Raw genomic sequence first — 22,631 nt, 5'->3', positions numbered from 1 at the left:
TGCAGCCGTGGACGCTGGGGACCAGGGCATAGCAGGTGCTCAGGCCTTGGTTGGTGACTGGGCAGGTGAAGATCTTAAGCTCGAACCTGCAAGGCACTTGCCTCCCACGGTGCAGTGAACTCTGTATAGCCTCATCTTCCTTGCAGACTGGTCCCTCCGCAGCCCCACCCTGTGCCGAGCTGCCTATGCCTCGATTCTGCCCCTCCTTTCGACAGTCTTGACTTCCGTTCTAGTAAAACCTGCCTCCGGTGCATCCTTCTTTCTTCCTCTCCTTCAGGCCTCCAGGTCTCCCCGCTGGCTCCCCACTGGCTGCAGTCTCCTAAGCAGCAATGTCTCCCACTGGCCAGTGTCTTGCCTCCCCATTGTGGGCAGTGAGGGCATGGGATACGTCTCAAGCAAATCTTTGCTGAGCGGCTGAGAGATCCAAAAGTCCTCCCAACATGCAAATCTGATCATGTTACTCCTTTGTTTAAAAACCTTCAGTAGGGGTGCTTGGGTGGCTCGGTCGGTCAAGCGTCTGCCTTAGGCTCGGATCATGATCACAGGGTCCTGCGATGGAGTCCTGTGTCAGGCCCCCTGCTCAGCACGGAGACTGCTTCTTGCTCTCCTTCTGCCTCTTTTCCTGCTCATTTTTCCTTTCACTCTCTCTCTCAAATAAATAAATAAAATCTTAAAACATAAAATTAAATTCAAGTAAAAACCTTCAGTGGTTCCCAGTGGTTTGAGGATAAAATCCAAACTCTGAGGTCATTCAAGGCTCTTCAAGCCTTTGCCATCTCATCACCTGTCATTCACCATTTGCCTCCCGTGGCTTGGCCGTCCCATGGGGACAGCTAACAATGTTCCGGGTGATACGTGTGTTCAGTGTAGCAGTTGCGAATGATTTCCAGCTCTGGAGTCAGATTGAACGTAGTCGTGTCCCAGCTCCACCACAGAGCTCTGTGACCTGGAGGGAGTTCACTTAAACTCTCTTTGCCTCAGTTTCTTCATCTGCAAAATGGGACTGATAGTATCACCTGCTAAAGTTGGTGTATTAAACGTGTGCACACATGTCAAGCTCTTAAATCAGTCTCTGGCACATACAGACATTCCATTATCATTACCCCGGGTGTTGTATGAACTTACTGACTCTATCCTGTGCTGCCTCCTTCTGCCTGAGATACCCCCTCCGCCTCTGCCTGATGGACCCGAGCCATCCTCTGACTCCCAGGCTCTCTGGAACGAACATCTCTAGCCAAGGAGTGTTAAAAGCTTAAGTCGTGGGCTTATAGCCTGGTTCTGCTACTAAAGCTGTGGTTTCCTCCTTTGTGAAATTCAGATAAGAAAATAATTGCCTCTACCTTATTAAGAGTTCTCAGGGAAAAATATAAAGACATACCTAGCATATGATAAATACTTCATTCATGTTAGATATTATTTTATTAGCAGCCTTTCTGCCTTTCTACAATAATACTGCCTCGTCACAGTAGTAGTGTAATCTGTTTCCTTGTTTGTCTTGGTGGGTGATTCGAGTTCAGAGACAGAACTTCCTGCCTCAGGCACTTGACACATCATTCAGGCCATGGAACTATGGAACTGACAAGGACTCAGTGGCTTTAAGGATACATGTAACCATCTGTTACCATTTTCATATGTTCCTTTAAGAGATTTCCCAGGACCATGTCCAAAGGAGAAGATGTTAGGAAGGAAGGGTCTTTGAGAGGCCCTAAGGACTGGAGATTAAATGGTCCTATACCATTTTATTTGGCCCAAAGATGACTGGAAATAAAGGGGAAGTCAGACTGGATGGGCTGGGACTTCACTCCCAAGGCATGAAACAGGCTTTATCAGTAGGACTAAATACCTCCTGCTGGTCTTCAAACAGGGTCGTGCCAATACATGCTAAGTAGCTGGTTATCCAAGAACGACACAGAGCCCTGATGTGGCGGGTGTTTGCCCATCACCGCGGTGCAAATACTCCCTTCGAGGTTACTCTCAGAACACCACTGTGATGTTAACCGACTGGCAAGGACGGACCAGTCATCCAAGCATGGGCTACCTCCAGCACAGCATTGTGTAAACCTCAGTTTTTCTATCTATAAAATGTGAGTCCTCTGAAGTTACAGTCCTGTCTCCAAGTAGAAATGTTGGTGGGTCGAATGAGAGAGAAAAAAAAACAACAGGCAAATGTTGGTGTTTGGGCAACACTACTTGGGCTCATCATCATCTTGAAACTCTGTCTGTCCACTAGCCGTGTGCATCTTAGGACCGGGATCTGTGCTGACAGTCTTCTGTCACAAACCAGCCTGTCCGGGCTTCTGCTCAGAGCCATGTATCTGGTTTTATCCTCCCAATCAGGGTTCTACTCTGTGCAGCAGACTGACTCAATTAGCCTTTCATTCCAGAGTCCAATTGTGAGTCAATTCTGAGGTTGTTAAGCAAAATGAGTCTGGTGGCATTAGCCTCGCGCTGAAGGATAGTAATCCGCATCGCGGTGCCGTTCAGTTAAAAGTCTGCTTGAGAGACTATGAGAAACAGGGACTCGGAGACAAAGCGACCTTTTGTCCATCTCTGGGGGACAGGCTGGGAGTGCAGGGCTGCCAGGTCAGAGAGCTGCTCAGGTTGTGGGCAGCACTGGAAGCCCAGCTGCCTGAACCACAGTTGGCCTCTGCAAAGTTAGAAGCCCGGCAGCACCAGATCATTAACTTTCATGACCGGGAAAATTCTTCTGAAATTAACACTCAGTCCAAGCTGGATGCCATTGGAGTCAGTTGAGTAAGCCCGGGCCACCTTTAGGGACTTCCTCGGAAACATGAATCCTCTAACCAGGCTACAGAAAATGGCCAGGTTTTATGCCCTCCAGTGTGTTCAATTAGAGTCAGAAAACATCAACGAGGCTTAGATGGTTGGGAGATCCAGACACGCAGACGGGCTCACACTCAAGTCTCATTTGGAGGATTTTGCCAAGACCCTTAGCTTCAGCACATGGCCCTGCTTGGGAAGCGGGATGTGGGGGCCTCTCTGAGGACTTCCAGGTGCTGTGCAAAGAAAATAAAGCTTTGCTGTAGCACCTGCCCTGGGGATTGACAGGGATGGCACCAGGCACACATGGACGGGGCCCAGATGGGCGCAGCTCGGGAGGCTCAGATACCCCTGCTTAAAAGGGTTTGAGGAGAGAGCAGACCCTCACAGACACCCTGCAGCCTTTGCAGTGTGCTATGAACTCAGACAACTTCATTGGGCCTCTTAACTCCCCGTGAGCTACGATTGTAGTAAAGGGACACATCATGGGCTTCCTGCAGACCTTTTACAAACCCCTGTGATCTCCATACACACTACCTGGCTCTGCCCCGCCACGCAAGCTCACACATAACCCAAGTTATGCTAAGTAAAGACAGTTTTTTGGGTGGAAGGAGGGAAAAACAGCACTATGTATGTTGTCTGCCAATTTGGGTATGCTGAAGAGAAAAGAGCCAAGACAACCATCCATTGTCTCCCATAATTGCTGGATAATTTAAATTCTCTTGAAGTCCATTGTGTTCTTCGCTCAGAAGCAGAGCTGTTGTCTGCTGAGATGACCTCGGCAGTGGCCCCGCTCTCATTCAGGATCTCTCCAACAATATGCTCTTCAGACTGAAAAACAGCCATTTGGCCACAAAGAGCCTTCTGCCTCCCCAGACCAGCGTGTCTGTGGCCCTTCTTCATCTCTGGGGCTCTGCAGTTTTGCCACCACTCATGGCTTCCCAGTGGACTGCACTGGCCCCTGGGCAGCTTCCCAGCTGTGGACAGGTGCAGCAATGGTTAGCGGCCCCTCCAGGTACCTCCTCCCCCAGAAGGCCCCATCACACAGTGAAACAGTGCCTCAAGTGAGCATCGCCTGTCCCTCCTTCGGTTCTGGAGCAGTGAGCCCCTCCTCAGTGTCACTTGGCAGGAATCAATCCCTGTCCCCTGGGCTGGGGAGTGAGAGATAACTTACAAGACAAATACACGTATTTTTAAAGCCAGCAGGAATTACGGGAGCAGATGGGCTGTAGGATCCTATTTGGATGCCAGGGACATGTTTCTGTATAAAGTAAATATTTTCCCAGTGTAGATCTCTGGTGAGTGTGTAGAGAAGCATATTTCCTAAAGATGCAAATAAGTCTGTCAGAAATAAATATTGAATGGAAACTTCAAAGCATCTAGATTTCTCCAGCTACAGGCCCTGAAGACTTCTCTGCAAATAAGCAGACACACAGGTGGGCAGAGGCTGGGGAAAGAGGGGATGGTTGGGTGGGGGAGTCGGGTAAGACGGGGTGCTCCCATCCTAAGAGCTTTTCTTTTGGTGCGGAAAAAGGCGTATTGACGAAGGAACAAAGAAAAGTTGGTCCAGAAGTTTAGGGTATTTCGAAACACACAGCTTCCCTTTCTCCCCATTACAGATCTCGCCTTGCGGATTTTTTTACCAACTGCCAACCCGAGTCGAGGTCCGCCAGCAGCTGTCTGAAGGAAAACTATGCCGACTGCCTCCTCGCGTACTCAGGGCTTATTGGTAAGATGGGGGAGAAGCGGAACGGGAGGGAAGTCTGGTTTACAGATGCTCACGGACTCTTCCCATTGTAGCCTGCCACTGTCTGCGAGAGGAAAAATCGCAGTAACCTTTATCCTGGGGTTTTGACATGAAGCCCTCTAGGACTTACCTGCAGAAAAAAGAAACCTGGGGGTCACGGCTGTGCCAAGGCAAGGCAGGAAGCAAGGAATCTCCCAGTGCAGGAAGACTGTGGTGTGAGCACCTGAGAAGTATCTTGGGGGGCGGGGAACCAACCACACAGAACAACAGGAAAGGAAGAGGGGAGTAAGTCCTCTGAGCTCATTGAATTAGGGGACTTGGAAGTCATTCCGTCCGGGGGATATAAAAAAGGCTGCTCCCCAGAAATGGAAATAAAACCCCTAACCACTGGGGCCCTTCTTGCCATTGATATTTTTGGTAATTCAGCTCCTGATGTGCAGGGAGTGAGGTGGCCTAGGATGTTTCCAGGAGAACAGACCTAGCAGAAACAGTGTTTTCTGCCTCTCCAGAAGGGAAGCGGGGTCTTGGCATTTGGGGCAACAGTGCGGTTAGGGTACCAGTGAGTTAGAAGGTCAGAAGTGAGGCAGATTTGTGTCCATGGCTAAAAGGGGCAGGCAGGCAGAGAGGCAGGTGTTCCAGGGCCTGGAGCCTGAAGAAGCCCCGATGGCAGGGTTCCGTCACGACTGACATTTGAGGACAAACGTGTAGTGAAGGCTGTGGAGGGATGAGGGAAATCACACTTGTCAGAAGCGTGATGGCTCAGCCACGGCGACTGCACAAGTCACCGGGCAGGAAGAACTTCCCACCAAGAATGACAGCACAGACTCAATTTTTTTTTTTTTTTTTTTTTTTTTTATCACCAGAGTGGCTTAAAACTGGAAAGAGCTTTCGGGAAAATCAATGACGGTATTTAATGGGGGGATATTCCAGGTGCCTGTGCATTCATCCCCATGTTTTTTTGTTTTTTTTTTTAAAGAATACCTGTGTTCTCTTGGCCAAGACCTTTCCCCAGTGCTGTTTACCATTTTTGTGGCTATGTCCCAACGAGTGTAACTTCCTTGAGTCAATACCCCAAATTTGCATTCGCTCTTTCCTTTTCTTAAGTAAGTTGATCTCTGTGAGGGGTTACTTATCAACTATGGAATTACAGGTGTGAGCAACAATGGAAATAATTAAGCCGTGCTCATTTTAAAAAGTTAAAAATATAAATACAGAGAAACCCAAAGGAGACAGCTGGAAGGATCTACAACTCCACTCCCAGATAGAATCCCTATGAATACCTCAGTCCATATTCTTCCAGGCATGTGTGTTCATTAAATCCTCCATGAGTAGCCAAGGCACAGGGCTGCCAGGCATTTCTGGCTTGGAAGCCATCGCATGGCCAGGATGATGAAAGACTCATCATATAATGGAATGAAATGGTTGAAGCAAAGCATTTTACAGACCAAAATCTATTTCCCTCTTAGGTCTGGATCTTTCCCTCCGCACCGGTCATTGGGTTCTGGTGTCTTTCAGGACAAAGCTTGTGCCTGCTTCTTCCATATGTCAGGGACCCATCATGGTGTCCGGCATTCACTGGCTACTTAGTAGACACATTTTAACCTCTGGACTCAGGGTTTGGGGTACCTTCTCCTTTCTCGTCCAAATTAAGTGCTTACTCTCTGTTGTGGGTCAAAGTTCCCATCCCAAGGTATAACAGGAGATAATGGTGTTTGAATTGGTAAGGAATGTAGGGTAAAAAAGACGTATCTTTGACTTAGAAGAGCTTACAAAGAATTTTTGTTTTCTGTAATGAACAAAATATATCCTGTGACTCACTGACCACTGTTACTTTTATGTCCACAAAATACATAAAAACAGAAGGCTTCTTGGCATGACTAGGCATCGCCTGGTGCGAACCACCCAGAAGAAGACATTTGGGTTGTATTAAGTATAAATGCTTTGCTTATTTGCGCCAGCACAGAGCTCATCAGAAAAACCATGAGCATAGGAAGATGTAGGCAAGAGAGACCACCCAGCATTTCTCTGAGGGCTTTTGAGGACTTCTGAGACAATACTCTAGAAGCCATCAGCTTAGAGGATTTCCAGTTTATTTCCAATTCCTTCACAACTTGGAAGACTTTATTTAAAGCAGTTGAGTGTCTGGTGAGCAGAGGCCTCATTATATATGTTCCGGATGTCAGGGAACCCAAAAGATAGCTTCGAAGCTCCTCTGTGTTCCTTTGAAGAAGCCATTTGCTTCTGAGGGAAGTGGATGCAAAGTCCTAAAAGGATTTTTTAAGATACATGAAACCAGTTCTATCTATTTATGGAGATTAATGACATTTTCAAGAAAATGCAAGGGATTTGGGAACTCATGCATTCAAAGTTAATTCTCTCCTGCTCCATAACATCCATACCATTTGGGCAGGAAAAAAAAAAAAAAAAAAAAACACCCTAAGTGCAGCTCAAGGAGTTCTGTTAAAATTTTTTAAGTAAATGTGTAAATTATTTTATGTGCTCAAGATAAATTACCAAGAAAACGCACTGCTTCACATAATTTCCCACTCAGCCAACACAACGTTTGTAATTATCCGTGATGTGTCCGTGTCAGAGGAACATTTGTCTCTCCTTAGGCTAGAGTAAATTCTGTACGATCACATAAGAACAAGGTGCCTTGTTTCTACTTTCTTAGGTACAGTCATGACCCCCAACTACATAGACTCCAGCAGCCTCAGCGTGGCCCCGTGGTGTGACTGCAGCAACAGTGGGAACGATATAGAAGAATGCCTGAAATTTTTGAACTTCTTCAAGGACAATACTTGTCTCAGTGAGTTTAAAAAAAAGTGGGGGGGGGCAAACACACAAACACACTTTCCTCTCTGTGTTCAAGCTATACCTTTGCATTTCTTGTGCCTGCCTTCTTCTCTCTCTCTCTCTCCCCCCTCTCTTTTTTCCGGCTCGCTGATGGTGAATTCAGCCTCTCCTGGCCATACTACACAAGGCAGCAGGGAACAGAGCGAGTGGGTGCTGCCAAGTCTGTGAATCCAAAGGCCTAAGAGAGCAAGGGATTCGAACAACAGAGGGTGTATCCTGTCAGATAGAACCCTTCTACCCACAGATCAAATTCTGATGTTGGCCACCAGCATGAAGTCTGTTCCAAAGGTTCTTAAAACCTGGGTCTAATATGCGGTGTGAGAAGCTCAGACAAATTAGGTGGGGGTAAGCCTCCGAGGGCTTGCTGAGAAAAATTAGAGCGTTCACATCAATAGCCCCCTGGATGTTCAGGGTTGGCTCAGAGGAGAAGTCACAGTTCTTGAGTGGGATAAGCTGGCGGTGCAGGCGGGAGCCTCGGGATGTCCGTTATCTCGGGAGACAGAGATGAGCACCCGGGAGCTGGGGGGCGGTGGGAAGCTTGCTCCTGCTTGGAAATAGTATTGGCTGTTACTGCCACTTTCTTCAGGCAATATGGAAACCTGTTTCCCAAAGGGAGAGGGAGAGCGAGAGGCATGCAGGTGTGAACAATGGGCAGGCATCAGACCGTGCAGAGCCTCCCTTCTGTCTGTGGAGATGCGCATCGTTTGAGGGGACGATCCAGCGGACATGCTTGAGGACCTGCTCTCCTTTGGTGGCAGCTGCCGTTAGTGTACTGGGGGCCTTCAACTCACTCCACAGGAAGTGCGATAGATACATGGTCTCCTTGACTGTTTTCTGCACAAGAGTGCAAGGAGGTGTAGGTAGGAGCTTCTCCATTTCACAGGTGAGTCAACAGTTGTTACTCACATGGGTCCTCCAGGCCACAGTTGGATCTGAAGCTCGAGTTCCTCCTTCTGCAGCCCCTGTGCCCCGAGGCTTTTGTGTCATGCCTCATATCAAAGGGCCCATTGGTTGAGAACATATGGCGGAACACCGGGGACCAAGTGGGACTTCCTGGTGAGAGATGTGGAGCCAGCTTCTAGGAATTAAGGTTCAGCCACCCCTCTGAGAGCCGTGAACACTCTCCATGATGGTCTGCTGTCTGGTGACTGACGGCCGGAGAATTAGCTAACAATTTACCATGTGTACACGGAAAAGCTTTTAAGTGTTACTTATTCTCAAACCTCTTTATCGCTTCCTTTGTTGAGAAGACAGATCTAAATGATTTGCTTACTAGGTGCTTCAGTCATGTGGCTGTAACCAAATGCTTTAATCATCTTAAAACTAACACAAGCTTCTGGACACCTAAGGGAAATGGAAAACCACAAAACTAGTGGGAAGTATGGAGACATTTGCTGAGATATTGGGGGTACCCTCAAACTGAACTTCGGCTCTCCAGTTTGGTCTTGACTTAAAAAAAGAAAAAAAAAATATATATATATATATATATCCTCCTTTTCCACATTCTTTTGGCAGAATGCAAGTTTTAATGAAGATAAAGCAATGACAGTATAGGTCAGTGTGAGAAAAGATTGTAGTCACATTGCCTGGAAAACCGCTCCCTCATGGAGAAATTAAAGGTGTCTCTGCTTAATAATATTTTGGTGAAGGGGAGACTGGTCTGGTCTCGTTTTGCTGATGACGTCTCAATAAAAATAAATACATTTGGTCTTCAACAGGGACCAAAGCCAGCCAGAATTTTTCACAGTCATCCCATTTAGACTTGGATGAGAAGGGGCACAGCCCACCAAAGACACAGGGCCGTCAATTCACATCCTGCAAAAGGCTGTAAAGTAGAAGGCATTAAAATTTGTAGGTTCCAACCCGAATGTCACAACCCTGTTCTGCCGCCTTCAGATTAACCAGATCTCTCCCAGATTCCTCTATCACGAACACAGCTTTAACCGATTGTTTATTTCTGGTTCTTGGGGGGAAAACGCAGTTATTTTTAAGCCAAAGTGGATGGCCAGGGTGAGGGGAAGAGAGAAGAATGAGTCGAAGATGGAGGTAGGCTCAGAGTTCCACTCACTTGGGTCTTTCTCCAGACGCCTCCTTCACCTCCCTGGACCGCGGTATGGGAGCTATGCTTCCCCATCACACTCTCAGCCCCTGCTTCCTTTCCTCCAGGCGTTTCTCAGCACCGAATGGATTCTCTATCTCACTTAATACCCTCCCCAGCCAGCACGGGCTCTAGGGAGGGCAGAGGCTCTGGTCTGTTGCTGCCATCCTTCCTGTTCACTGCTGGATGCCCACGGAACAGAGCCTGGCACGCAGTCCATGCTTCCACTGACATTCGAGTAAACAAATGAGCAAGTGCACAGACACCCCAGGAGGCAAGACCACCACAGGGGAAAAGCTCAGGTAGTGCCCATACATGGTAGGGGTTTCTTGGATCTCCGTGTCTGAACAGGAAAGAGGAAGGAGCGTTCTGCAGCTTGTGGTGGTGGTGGTTCTCGGCCATTCGGAGAAACCCGTCCCCCTGTCCCTCTTTCTCTGCATTGCACCCACCCGTTAAGCCATGTAAGACCGCTAGGAGCAAATTTATATTAATTCCAGGCTGTTTCTTACGGCCTAAAAAATGTAAAGTTTGAGAAAACAAGCTTCCAATTTGCTGAACTTAAAGGATAACAATTTTAGAACAAAATGTCACTTCTAAGAGGAAGATTAGGCTTAAATTATTCTGTCTTGTATATCGGAAGATGCCAGCTAAGAATCATATATTAACAATTTGCACATTCAGGTCTCAAATGGAGGAGTTTGATTTCTTATACAATGAATATGAAATAAAAAATTCCTAAAGCCAGGCCAAATCCCCGAGGACCTGATTAAAAACTGTTTTTAATTCATTTTGGGGAGGGGAACAACACACAACCAATTTACTCTTGCCATAAAAACAATCTAATCCCATGAAATTGTAATAAGCTTTTAAAGTTTTACATTTTAAACTTTTCATTTAAGCAGGGCTGCTCCTACCTAATTATGCAGATTTTGTTTGGAAGACTGGGAGCAGAAAGGAAAAAAATAATCTTACTTAAATTTTCACTATGTATTGATGAGATTTGGGGTAGATTTTTTTTTTTTTTCTTGTAAGGAAACTAGTTGCATCTGTACTAGTTGCATTTGGCTCATAGTAGCTGCTCAGAGCCTGTGCCGGGTGCTCTATGGTAGTGAGTCACGTCTTTGGCTGTTTGATTTTACCGCCTGCCAAATTAGCGTGGGGGTCACCAAGTTGCCTCATGATTAGGGATATGTTACTTTAAAAAAAAAATCACTAACTAGTTTGCTTTTAGTATAGTATTTTAACAGAGTACAGGGATGTTCTTAGAAGATCGTGATCCCCCAAAAACAGGTTCGAGGCTGGGTTTCGAAGCACTTGACTGATGAGTATTTCAGGGCAAGGACCTTGCTCAGCCCCTGGTACATAAAAAGGAACATGATCTGTCTTGTGCTTCAAGCATACCGAAGTGTCCATGTCGGTGTTTAATGAATGAATTGATTTTTGAGTACCTGACCCGATGGCTGGCTCTCCGCGCGCGGAGGGATGGTTGGGTTTTGTTCAGGGAAGTCCAATACTGTAATCAGAATTTCTAGTGTGCCTCTCTGGCTTCATGTATCCTGTCTGTTACATTTGCTGCTTGACTTTGAAATTGGATTTCCTCCTGTTTTACTGCAGAAAATGCAATTCAAGCCTTTGGCAATGGTTCTGATGTGACCGTGTGGCAGCCAGCCCTCCCAGTTCAGACCACCACTGCCACCACCACCACAGCCTTCCGGGCCAAGAATAAGCCCCTGGGGCCAGCAGGGTCTGAGAATGAAATCCCCACTCACGTTTTACCACCTTGTGCAAATTTGCAGGTAAGAGCGGGGACCAAACTCCCGTTTGGAGCTCACTTGCGGGGGCGGGGGAAAGCAGGGACCAGTTTCCTGCAATGCATTTAAAGATGGATGGCTAATGAGGGAGGGCTGCTTGGGTTTGAATCTTACAAGTGCATTAAGCCACGATAAATGTAGATTGCGAAGCGCCGCAGAGCGGGAGAAGGACAAACTCTGGGATTGACTCGCATTTGCTGGGAGTGTGACTTTGGTCATTGGGCCCGGAGCTGGCCTTGGTGTCTTCACCTGTAGAAGGAGGGGGCTGGGGTGATGAATCTTCAGGCCTTCTATTTGTGGAGTGGCAGAGTCAAACTGGGATCAATTTCTTTATTATGCTTATTCTGTGTTCCCCCCAAAGCAGCAGCCTGTTGAAAGAGAAAGTACTCTTGGGTTGGTCACCACCAGTATCACAGAGAGTGTAACTCTGTCTTAAGGTAACCAGGGGCACTGTCACTAGTGAGGTGTTAATTCCAAGAGTTCCTATGGGTTCGTTCTTCCAGAAGCAGAAGAAAACGTTTTTTTCTGAAGTCAAAGGAGCTGGGTAGAGCCACCCTGCAAAGCCTCACGTGGGACTAGAGGCCAGTGAAGAGTGGCCAGGAGACTTCCTTGGGGTTAATCCAGAGCTCCCAAGGGCAGAACCACAATGGCATGTGAACAGTGGTTTCCTGCCTTTAGTCAAAGCGGAGTGTTTATTCTGCCTTTTTATTGATTTTTTTCATAATAACAACTATTCAGCTACTTACTTAGCAAGACATTACGTGTTTATATGTTTGCAAAGTCTCTTCACACACTTTAGGTCTCCGGCCGTTACCCTCCTGACGGCTGTGGGAGAGTAATAGTGTTACTGTCGGCCTCGTGCTTGCACTGGAGGGCCCCGGGGCTTGGTGAAGTAACACTTTCGCGGGAGCCCGCAGAGCTGGTGAGTCACAGAACCGGTGCTGGGAATCAGGAGACTCCCGCCGCTTTCATGGTTCTTCCTGTATTTGGGGGGAAGGAGTGACCGCGCGGTGATCTCTGTTTCCTGTCGTGCTAGGGGAGGGCACAGGCGCCGAGCACTGGCTGTCATTTCATACTGGTCACTGGAGTTTATTCTCTTTTCTCCCCACTCTGCTGCCACCAAGGACCAGGCTCACCGGAAACCTTCTTTGGCCAATACCTTCTTAACTCACAATCCCCTTCGTTCCCTACAGACCCTACACCCTGGGGCAGTTCTTCTGCTTCTGATTGGCTTGTGGTCTCTCTCCCCCAATGTCTCCCTTCTTCTTGGATGTCCTGCGTGCCGCTCAGCTGACGACTGATCTCTGTCCCATCCCCCCATGTCCCAAACCCTCAGACACACTCACACACACACTCACACGCACAGCACTAAGGGGGAAGGTGGGGAGGGGAGCCACACGGCCCAAGGTCAACCATATGTTCTTCATGCTTCTGAAGCATTTCCTGAGCATGTCCCATGTCCAAAGCTCTGTGCGGAAACTGCTAGAAGTAGGATGCTTGGGCAGTATTACAGCCTCTAACTGCTCCCTCTTGCAGCAGAGCCCTCAGGCTTGGGGAAGGGAGGTGACTTGCACAAAGCCCCCCCCTCTCCCCCCCCGCCATCCTCCACCCCCAGCCAGGGAGAGGAGAGTCTGGAGCCAGACATCGCACCACAGACACAGGATCTGTTCTTTGTCTCTGGCTGGTCCCCGGCGTCCTGCTTCCTCCTAGGCCAGCCTGCTGCTCTTACTGGGTCCACTTTGGTTCTAGCATCTGTAAGACAAGTGGCCAGATGAGAGATAGGACCCTGGTGTACTTTGGTGATAAGACTGGGCCAGAGATGGCTCCTGACTGGTAGAAGAGGCAAGCTCTGGCCATGGCAAAAACCGGGTTCTTTTCTGCAGGTGTCTGAGCGCAGGGAGCATGGCTGTGGGGGCAGTGTTTAGCCTGTGTATCAAGCTCCTTCGGTGTTTTGGAAACTTCATGGGGATGGGCACTCAGAAACAATTCTCTCCTCAGTGAACTTATAAATAATGCGCAGGATGCAGCTTGTCAACATTTTTGGGACGTCAGACCAAACTAATAGATGACGCTTCAGAAGACTAGCCGTCATTGGAAATTCTATGAAATTAGTCTTCTCCATGAGAGAGGACTCTGTCAGCCATAAGGAGACACTCTCCACACCTCCCTGTGCCTTTGCTACTCACCCCCCCCTAAAAAAGTGCCTGGCTTCTGCTTCCTGTGGTGCCCGCATGTCTTGGCCCCACAGTATTGTGCCTCGAACACAGCTCTGCCCAGCCACCCCTCCCTGTCAGGAGGACTCGGTGCTGCCGCAAGGTTGCCCTGGCAACGTCAGGGGACACATGAGCTCTGTTCCCGAGAAACAACGCTTTGCCTTCCCCTGTATTAGTGATAGGAAATCTGCCTCTTGAGTAGAGGGGCAAAGTAAAATTAAAGCATGATGTTTACATTGAGGCTGCTAGTTAACTTCTCTGCAGAGGGCGAAATGGCAGTGGGGGTTGACCAAGGAGTAAGGTTGCAGCCATACTTGTCTTCCCTGGGAGACACACACACACACACACACACACACACACACAATCCACATAAGTTGGAGCTAAATGGCATTTCATTTCTGGGGAGCCCTTCAGGGTTCTACCAGACCTCACCTTTCCTCTTAAGGGAACGGCCTGCTTGAACCCATTTTTGCACATGTGAAGCAGAGAGTGAGAGCTTGGGCTCTGCAGCCAAGCCTGTGTTCAGACCCAGGCTCTTTTCCTCACCAGCGCCCGGGCTTCTCTGAGCCTCAGCTTTCACGAAACTCAAGGGTGGTCAAGCTGCCAGAATGGGGGGGATTAAATAGGGGTAATACCTCAGGGCCTGGGGCAGAAGGAATACTCCAGAATGGTACTTTAAAAATGTCCCATGTGATGTCTGATCCCCAATCAGTTGGCCATTGGGTCTCTTGACAGCAGACAGTTGGTGTTGTGCCAGATTTACAGACATCCTTCCCTACTACACATAAGGCAACAGTCAGGGAAGGGCTAGCAACTTAACCAGAATCACACAGTAATTCTCTGGAGGGCCTGGGATTTCTGCCTAATGGCCGGTATATTTCCACCTTATTTCATGACCTTGGACAACCAACCTGGGCTCTTTCTTTGAATTAGAAATGGACAGAAAGGAGGAAGTAAAAAAACGGAAAGTTATACAGTATTTGTCTTTCTGCATTTGGCTTATTTCACTTAGCATAATGCCTCCAGGTTCCTGATCTCACTTCCATGTAGTATCTGATAAGGTCAGATTTTTTTTTAAAGATTATATCTATTTATTTGACAGAGATCACAAGCAGGCAGAGAGTGGGGGGGGAAGCAGGCTCCCCGCTGAGCAGAGAACCCAGTGCGGGGCTTGATCCCAGAACCCTGGGATCATGACCTGAGCTGGAGGTAGAGGCTTAATCTACTGAGCTACCCAGGTGCCCCAAGTTCCAATTTTTAAAGCGAGGAGAATGGTGGTTACCAGAAGCTGGGCAGGAAGGTGCCGCTCAGAGGGAACAGGTTTCAGTCACGTGGATGAATGGGATCTAGAGTCTAGTATACAACATGGTGACTACAGCTAGTAATAGTGTATCGGATACTTGGATCCTGCCAAGAGAGTACATCTTAATTGCTCCCACCCTCCCCCAAAATGGTAGCTACCTAAGTGATATGTTAATTAGCTTTACTGTGATAAACTTTTCCTCAGATACACATGTATCAAAACATCAGGTTGTAGTCCTTAAATACATACAATTTTTATTTCTCAATGTTACCTCAGTAAAGCTTGTGACGGGGGAAGAGGATAGAAATGGCGGCAGGGCAAAGCTCCTTGTGAGGGACCATGTGCCTTGGTGCTTCCTGAAGGCAGCCATTCAAGTCATAGGGGAAGCACAAAGCTCATGCTTTAGGTTGGGGTTATTCATGCAATTCCAGGAGACAGGGAATAGGAAAAGACTGAAAGTTTGCCAGTAAAATTTTCACAGCTTGGCGATGTCTTTTGAATGACCTATCCTAACAACGGTAGAAAGAATCACTGGAGGCCAGAGGATGGGGGATAAGTGAGTGATAAGAGATGGGCCTTCACCCCGAGAACATGGTCCCTGGCACTGATTTAGGACTCTTGCTTTGTAAGAGGGCTCCCAGGAGATTCATTCTCCCTATTTGTCCTTCTTCTGCCTGGCTGGCTGTCTCCAGATAAATTACCATTTGCCAGGGGGTCCTGGAAATATCTTACAATGGCGTTTGTCGCAGCTGCGTGTGTCATTACTCAGAACAGAACTGACTTAAACCAGCTTGGGATCCATAGGTAGCAGATTTGGAGAAAGTCAACTATCTTTGGCAGCTCTAAAGTTCACTTCCCTCGAGAGGCACCCTCCTGTAATATTTTAAAATATACAATAATATGAGGAAACTCTTGGGGACTTGAATTCCTGTCTTAACATTTGAGATAGATTTCCCCTTTGGAAGGGAAGAGATAAGAATAAACATTTTCAAAAGTTGGCTTCGAAGTGTAATAATCAACAGAACTAAATGCATTTCTTGTGGGGAAATGGGTGGCCTTGGGTGTGGGGCGTATAGGACTCTTCTGTAGTTCCTGTGAAAGGCTTGCCTTTAAAAAAGGAAAGTTGATTGATTAGTATAAAATGTCATAGAAATGTCCAAGTGCTCACCCCCTGAGGTGATAAAATACCAGGTTTTGGGTAACCCGCCAAGCTCCCATGTCAGGATTAATTGGCAGTCATATTAGTAACAAGCATGACGCAGGCTGTGCTATTGTTGGAATATCCTTTTGAATTGTACAAAGTGGTCACATGAAAAACAAAGGAAGATTAAAAATTCTACCAATTATTTCATCTTCTGTGCACTTGAGTGATCTGCTAGCTGGAAAAAGCTCAGGATATTTAAACCAAATGGACTGTACTTGTCGCTTATTTAAAGTAAATATCTTTGGGAGATGTAAGTAGGTGTTGGAAAAATCCCTACTTTGCCTCATTGTACACCACTTAATTCTGGAAGCTTAAAGTAAAGACCCTTTAGAGTGACATTTGTAGGTCTTGGATTCCGTGGTCAAACAGGGGGCTAGAGGCTGAGGAAGACAGCCCAGGGACCGTAGCCGAGGACGCTGGGCAAAAGGTTGCTGCCTCTGCCCCTTTCCGCTTTCCACTCTTTAGGGCTGTGATTGAGAAGAGAAAGTCTGGTAGCCTGGGGAACACACAGTCCGATCCAGGGCTGGCGGGTGGGTAGGGGAAAGCTGTGAGCAGTTGGTGAGCTCTAGTGCACGGTGAGAGCCACGACCAAAGTCCGTTTTTCTTAGGAGCCAAAGAAAGCTTCTCTGTGGAGAGACATGGAGGGCCAGAGCTTGTAGACCGATCTCAAGTAGGGTTCCTCCCCTCTCCCTAGTGGGACTTTTAAGGCCGCACTCTAGAAAGAAACCACCAATGTGGTTTTCTCAGACACAGGAGCTATGGGAGCATCTCCAGGGATAGTCTTTGTGAGAAGGCTAACTGCTGAAATCACCAGTGCCGAGGGCTGCTGTTCTCTTCCCCACCGATCATCCATCATCTGCTTTGATGGTCAGACCACGCTGGCCCTAAGGGCCCCACAACAGGGACACTACTGATCCTCTCTGGCTGTGGGGGCAAAGACTTTGAGGTGAATGTTTTTCCTGGAGCGGAGAACCTGCAGCACCCACTGGATTTTAACTCCTGGCCTCCTTGACTGGAACCAGTTCTTCTCTTCGCAGAGCATAGTCTGAAGCTTATAGAAATGGGCTGGGAGGGCACCTGGGTGGCTCGGTGGGTTGGGCCACTGCCTTCGGTTCGGTTCATGATCTCGGGGTCCTGGGATCGAGTCCCGTGTCGGGCTCTCTGCTTGGCGGGGAGCCTGCTTCCTCCTCTCTCTCTCTGTCTCTCTCTCTGCCTGCCTCTCTGCCTACTTGTGATCTCTCTGTGTCAAATAAATAATAGGATCTTTAAAAAAAAAAAAAGAAAGAAATATATTCACCAAAATATACTAAAATAAAAAAAAAAAGAAATGGGCTGGGAGCTTATGGGATGCAGGATGTTTACCCATTGGTAAGAGGAGCAGAGGGCAGGCAAGATTTGCCCAGCCATTTAACTCCTACATATTAGAATAATATTCAAATATTTAATTAGAATATTAAATATTAGAATATTGAAACTTATCTAGACCTGAAACAAGACTTTCCATCCCGGAAGAACAGCATAACCCTCCACCGCCTTAGGACCTCGTCACCTAAACAAAGTCTCTTTGTACCTGATAGGGTCAGACCAGACCAGAAATGATTTCAAAGCTCTTCCCAGGGCCAGACCCCAAAAGTTCTAGATGCGGCGGCAGGAAGGCAGTCATCCAAACCTGCTCAATACCCAGGACTCCTCTGGCTGTGACCAAGTGAAAATTTTAAGTGTCGAGTTTTAAAAGGAAAGCTGCCAATGGGTGTTCCGTAAATCATTTGTGCCAGCTAATATTTGTGCTCCCATTATGTCAGCTAATCCTGGAAATACAGGAGGTAAATTTAAATCTTCGAGCATGAAGCACTTAATCAATATTCTAAATGTTTTTCTTGCAATTTATGCTAGCAGAGCAATGGGGTGCTTTGGCGTCCTGTTAATCTTCCACTGGAGAAGAGGCACTTGAGAGCCAGGCCAGGGTGGTGGGATCTTGCCCTGGGTGATTGGTGGGAGGGCGGGAAGCTGGGGGGGAGGGAGCGAGGTGCTTGCTTCCACACTAGGCCGCTGGCATGGAGACGCTCACCCCTGGACTCAGTCCTCCTACGCCAGCAGGCAGAGCCTCCCTGGGGCACCTCTTCGGTGCTTTCCTTTAACCTGTGGTTGACAGCCCAGGAGGTGCTTTGCTGGGAAGAGCATGAGCTTTGGGGGTCAGATGGACTAGAGTGAGAACCCTGGTTCTGTTCCTGTTGTTCTGTGATCTAGGGCACATTTCCTACCTTCTCCGAATGTCTGCTCTACACTGTCACCTGCTTCCCAGATCGGTTGTGAAGGTTCAGACCTGGTTTCCCTTATGCAAAGGGCCCAGCATGACTGTCCAACCCTCTCCACGTGGTTAAGGGGTTACCACTCTTAGCGTGATTCATGAGCTGTGTGAGCGCTTTCTCTCTGGACCCTGGGACCCTAAAGGAAGGGCTCTTCCCAAGGACTGGGAGTCCATGGAGGAAAAAAGATGGGGCCGCTTTCTTAGATTTTAAGAACCGTGGGAACGGGGTGATACCCAGCTGATTCTAAGAATTGGTCATTGTCAAAAGTCCTAAGTTAGGACGGAGGGAAGTACAGGTGTACTTTGGAGGAAGGGAAACCAAAAGGCAGGGAGAAAGGACAAGGTGTTGAGGCTTATAACAGTTCCAAACTCCATATCCCCGCGCCCAGAAGGGTCTCCTAGGAGTGTTACCCTAACAACCAGCTTCTTGATGGTATGACTGGGGCCGTGACAATAGTCAGATCTTGGTCCGACCTTGGTCCCAGAGTGGGACTGTCTGCCAGGGGCTGTTGCCACATCTCTTTAACCAGCGCTGACCTTGGGAAGATGTGACACGGCTGTAAACAGGAAACAGTCGTAGCTGCAGAAAAGATAGTGTCTGAGAACCAGCTTCACATCCCAGCCTCTGACCCCAGGACTTTGATTCCTTCCCACGTCTGCATTCTGCCAGTATTACTATTTGCTTCATATTTATCTTTACACTCAATTACTAGGGACGCCTGGGTGGCTCAGCCAATTAAGTGGTTGCCTTCGGCTCAGGTCATGATCCTAAGGTCTTGGGATGGAGTCCTGCGTTCGGCTCCTTATTCAGCGGGGAGCCTGCCTCTCCCTCTGCCCGGTGCTCCACGGGCTTGTGCTCTCTCTCTCTCAATCTGATTAAAAAAAACCAAAAACTCAATTTTTAGATATACTTATTTATATGAACACCATAATTTTTAGACTCATCCAAAGCTGTTAAATCACATGTGACATATACGTGAGTCAGTGTGCTAGTTCTCTCTACATAATCCATATATAAATATTAAAATTAAAAATGTTAGTAATGTCCCTTACATAGTGTCACAGACAACAGTGGTCCCCAAAGCCGCCTCTGAGAAGCATTATAAACCATCGAATATGACAGAACCCAGAACTATTTGCTCTGATAGCGCACATCAGCACTAGTTCTTATGGTTGGATGTTAATAAAGCAAATGTGTATATGCTCTTCCCGCGAGTCGATACTGTTCTAAGCACATTATGTGTATATAGAGTCACTCCCTTAATCCCCACAGTAACCTGATGAGGTCAGTACTGTTATTATTTCCATTTGTTCCGACAATAGGCCTGAGACCCAGAGAGGCTGGATCGGGAGAGGGGTGCGACCAAAGGAGCATCTTCCCTTCTATGCGTTTTAAAGGACTACACTGTGTTACCTAAATCAGAGCACTTTAGCTTTCGGTTTCTAGGTAACATTATTCACTCAATAGAGATGAAAGTCAGTCTCTACGTTCTTGCGCAACATCTGGCAGATGGAGGAGCCAGACTGGTTCGTAAATCGGCATAAAGAAAGGAAACAACATCTATTCTGACAACAATCGGTGTCCCTGGAACTCAGGTCTGACGCCAGCTCTCAGAGACAGCACAGACGCCAGAGGTTAAGGGCACGGTCCCCAACAAGACGGCCCTGACTTCAGGTGCCAGCCACACTTCAGGGATTCCCCAGGCCACCAACCAGCTACAAATTCAGGGCTTCCCAAGACCCTTCACATTCAATCCGCTAGAATGACTCAGAAGTCAGGAAAGTACTCTGCTTAGGATTACGGTTTTATTATAAAGGAAACAGATCAGGACTAGCCAAATGGAGAGATACAGAGGCTGAGATCTGAGACAGTCTCCGGGAGAGAGCTTTTGTTCCCTCTCCCTGTGGGGTTGGTACACTGCCCCCTCCCAGGGCATTGATGCATTCACCCACCAGGGAGCGCCACTGAGCTGCAGTGACCAGCTTTAATTGGGGTTTCATTACACAGGCGTGATTGATTGAGCCATTGGGCCTGTGATTGAATGCAGTCTTCTACCCTTCTCTGCTGCCTGGAGGTCAAGCAGTTGGGGGGACCTCGCATGATTCAAAGCCCCAGCCCCTTGGCCAGTAGTTGGTCTCTCTGGTGACCAAACCCCGATCTCATTACCATAAACACAGGTAGGATCGGAAGGGCTCATGAATACCAAAGGCACTCCTATTGCTGAAGAACTTCCAAGTGTGTAAAGGTTTTCTCCCAGAAACCAGGAACAAAAGTTAGCCAAATTCTAATTTTAATTCTAGGACCAAAGAGTGAAACTTCTCATAAGAAAGCTGGAGTTGAACTTCTAGCGTGGGCTCATTTCCCCCACTTGCCCCACTTGGGCAAACTACTTAGCTTGGACTTCCTCATCCCTGAAGTGGGGATGGCCATGGCCGCCCAGGAGGGCTGGAGTTTCCTGGGCTGTTACAGGGATTCGGTGCGATCCTGTGTGTAAAGTGTGGCGCCCAGCTCAGAGGAGATACCGTGTAAGTCTTTATTCTTTGTAAGTTTTGTGATGCTTTTGGCCCTTGGATAGCACTGGTCCGTTTTGTCCCATCTCCAGTCATAGAGAAACGCCCTGAGGGGGCCGGGCTGTGTTGTGCATTGCCTGATGGGTCCCGTTTTCCAGTGGCTTTGCACGGGTAGCACAGGCTTGTTAAGGTCAAGGAAAGGTGAGATCTTGTCAGGGTGGTGGTTTGGGAATATAATTTAGAGTCAGATGCTTCTCTGTTCTTTCCAGGAGGTGGACTGTGTGCTTCTGCGCCGATCTTAGAAACTTCAGCAAGGACCGTGGGGTGATCTCTTGGTCAGGAACTGGACAGTTCCCCCAGATCAGACTTCCTCAGCCTTGGCCCTCTTGACATTTTGGTCTGGAAATTCTTTGTTTGGGGCTGCCCTGTGCACTGTAGGATGTTGAGCAACACGCCTGCCTCTGTCTTCTAAATACCAGTAGCACTTTTCCCCTATGGTGACAACCACACACGTCCCCAGACAGAGCCAGATGCCCCCTAGAGGGCAGAATCGTCCCTGAAGGTGGACCACTGCCCGGGAAATGAGGGCTGCCTCAAAGACCCCCTTTTCCTTTCTATAACAGGGGAAATTAAGTTGTTGGAGAGTGTTTTCAGGTTCCCTGCATGGTAAGGGGCGTGTGGAGATGGGAGAGCAAGCAGCCTCACTGGACCAAGTCTTCCCTGGGTCGCGCAGGCAAAACAATGGGAAGGGGCAGCAGTAGCCACCAAATGCCCATGTTGGGATATTTAAGTTAATTTTCCCAAGGTGACACTGTTCTTGGAGTGGGGCCTGTGGAGGTACTGACTGAGGCTCTCCGCTGGCTTCTCGTCATCCGAGGACCTGCTGGTCTTCCCAGCCCACAGGGCCCCTCACACCCTCAACCTTCTGACGAATGTGTTCTCACCACTCAGCACCCTGGACGAGCCACCCAGAGGGGACATTTCAAAGGAGACTTTTGCCAGCTGACCAGAGTGGGTGAAAATGTGTATTCCCCACCCCCTTCAGGATTCGCATGTGGACCCGGGACATGGGGGCATTCGGGGGGGCGGCGAGGGGAGTCGAGCAGGATTGTGCGGCCCGTGCCAGACCAGTCACCGCCGGCCCGTGCCAGACCAGTCACCGCCGAGCTGCAGCTCGTGTGCGGAATCTAAATGACTCTGGCCACACAGATGCCATTTCCTGAGCCTTTTGTTTGAGAAAACGACCTTGGTGCTGCCTGTGATATGTGGTATCTGGTTTATGGTCTTTGTCAGGTCTCCATCATTTCTGGCTATTACAGAGTATTTTCTAGCCCCCACCAGCATGTCGGTCCCATTAAAAAAAAAAAAAAAAAAAGTCCAAATGTTGGCTAGAGCTACCTTTGCATAATGCTCAGAGCGAGTTGATTTCCCCCACTCCCGGAGAGATGAGCTGCAAGGGGTCTTCCCTGAGCAGAAGTGCTAAGCCTCGGGGGCCCCCCCACCCAGGCTGCTTCTGGGCTCCCCTGGAAGCCTCACGGCAGAGCTCTGGACTGGGCTGCTAAGTGGCCTAGAGGCCCTGCGTGATGGGCCCGACTATTCCCATCGCAGAGAGGCCAACAGCGGCCTCCTGGGACTTAATCTTCGCAGCACCAGGTGCCAGCCGATGAGCTCAGAGGGGAGCTGCCTCCCAGAATCCGCCCACGTTAGCCCTGGGAGGAAAGAGGCTGTTGTAAAAACAGTTCTTGGAATAACTGCTTGTAGAGCGTTTTCAAAGCCTTTCATCCAGGAGAGTGCTTGAA

At 48.3% G+C, this 22,631-nt stretch overlaps 1 protein-coding gene across 1 annotated transcript in view; it reads left to right on the top strand.

Moving 5' to 3' along the window:
• LOC309859338 (GDNF family receptor alpha-1-like) overlaps positions 1–22,027 on the top strand; it is a gene marked incomplete at both ends in the record, with an annotated part of 45,045 nt that extends 23,018 nt beyond the window's left edge. The window contains 5 exons of the mRNA XM_082719987.1: positions 4,401–4,510; positions 7,203–7,337; positions 11,097–11,278; positions 12,093–12,215; positions 21,878–22,027. Coding sequence (XP_082576113.1) covers positions 4,401–4,510; positions 7,203–7,337; positions 11,097–11,278; positions 12,093–12,215; positions 21,878–22,027 — 700 coding nt within the window. The remainder of the gene's footprint in view (positions 1–4,400; positions 4,511–7,202; positions 7,338–11,096; positions 11,279–12,092; positions 12,216–21,877) is intronic.
• Between the last annotated feature and the right edge of the window lie 604 nt (positions 22,028–22,631).

Source organism: Mustela nivalis (genome assembly GCF_964662115.1).
Source record: "Mustela nivalis genome assembly, chromosome: 2".
NCBI lineage: Eukaryota > Metazoa > Chordata > Mammalia > Carnivora > Mustelidae > Mustela > Mustela nivalis.
This window is presented reverse-complemented; position numbering and strand designations above follow the sequence as displayed.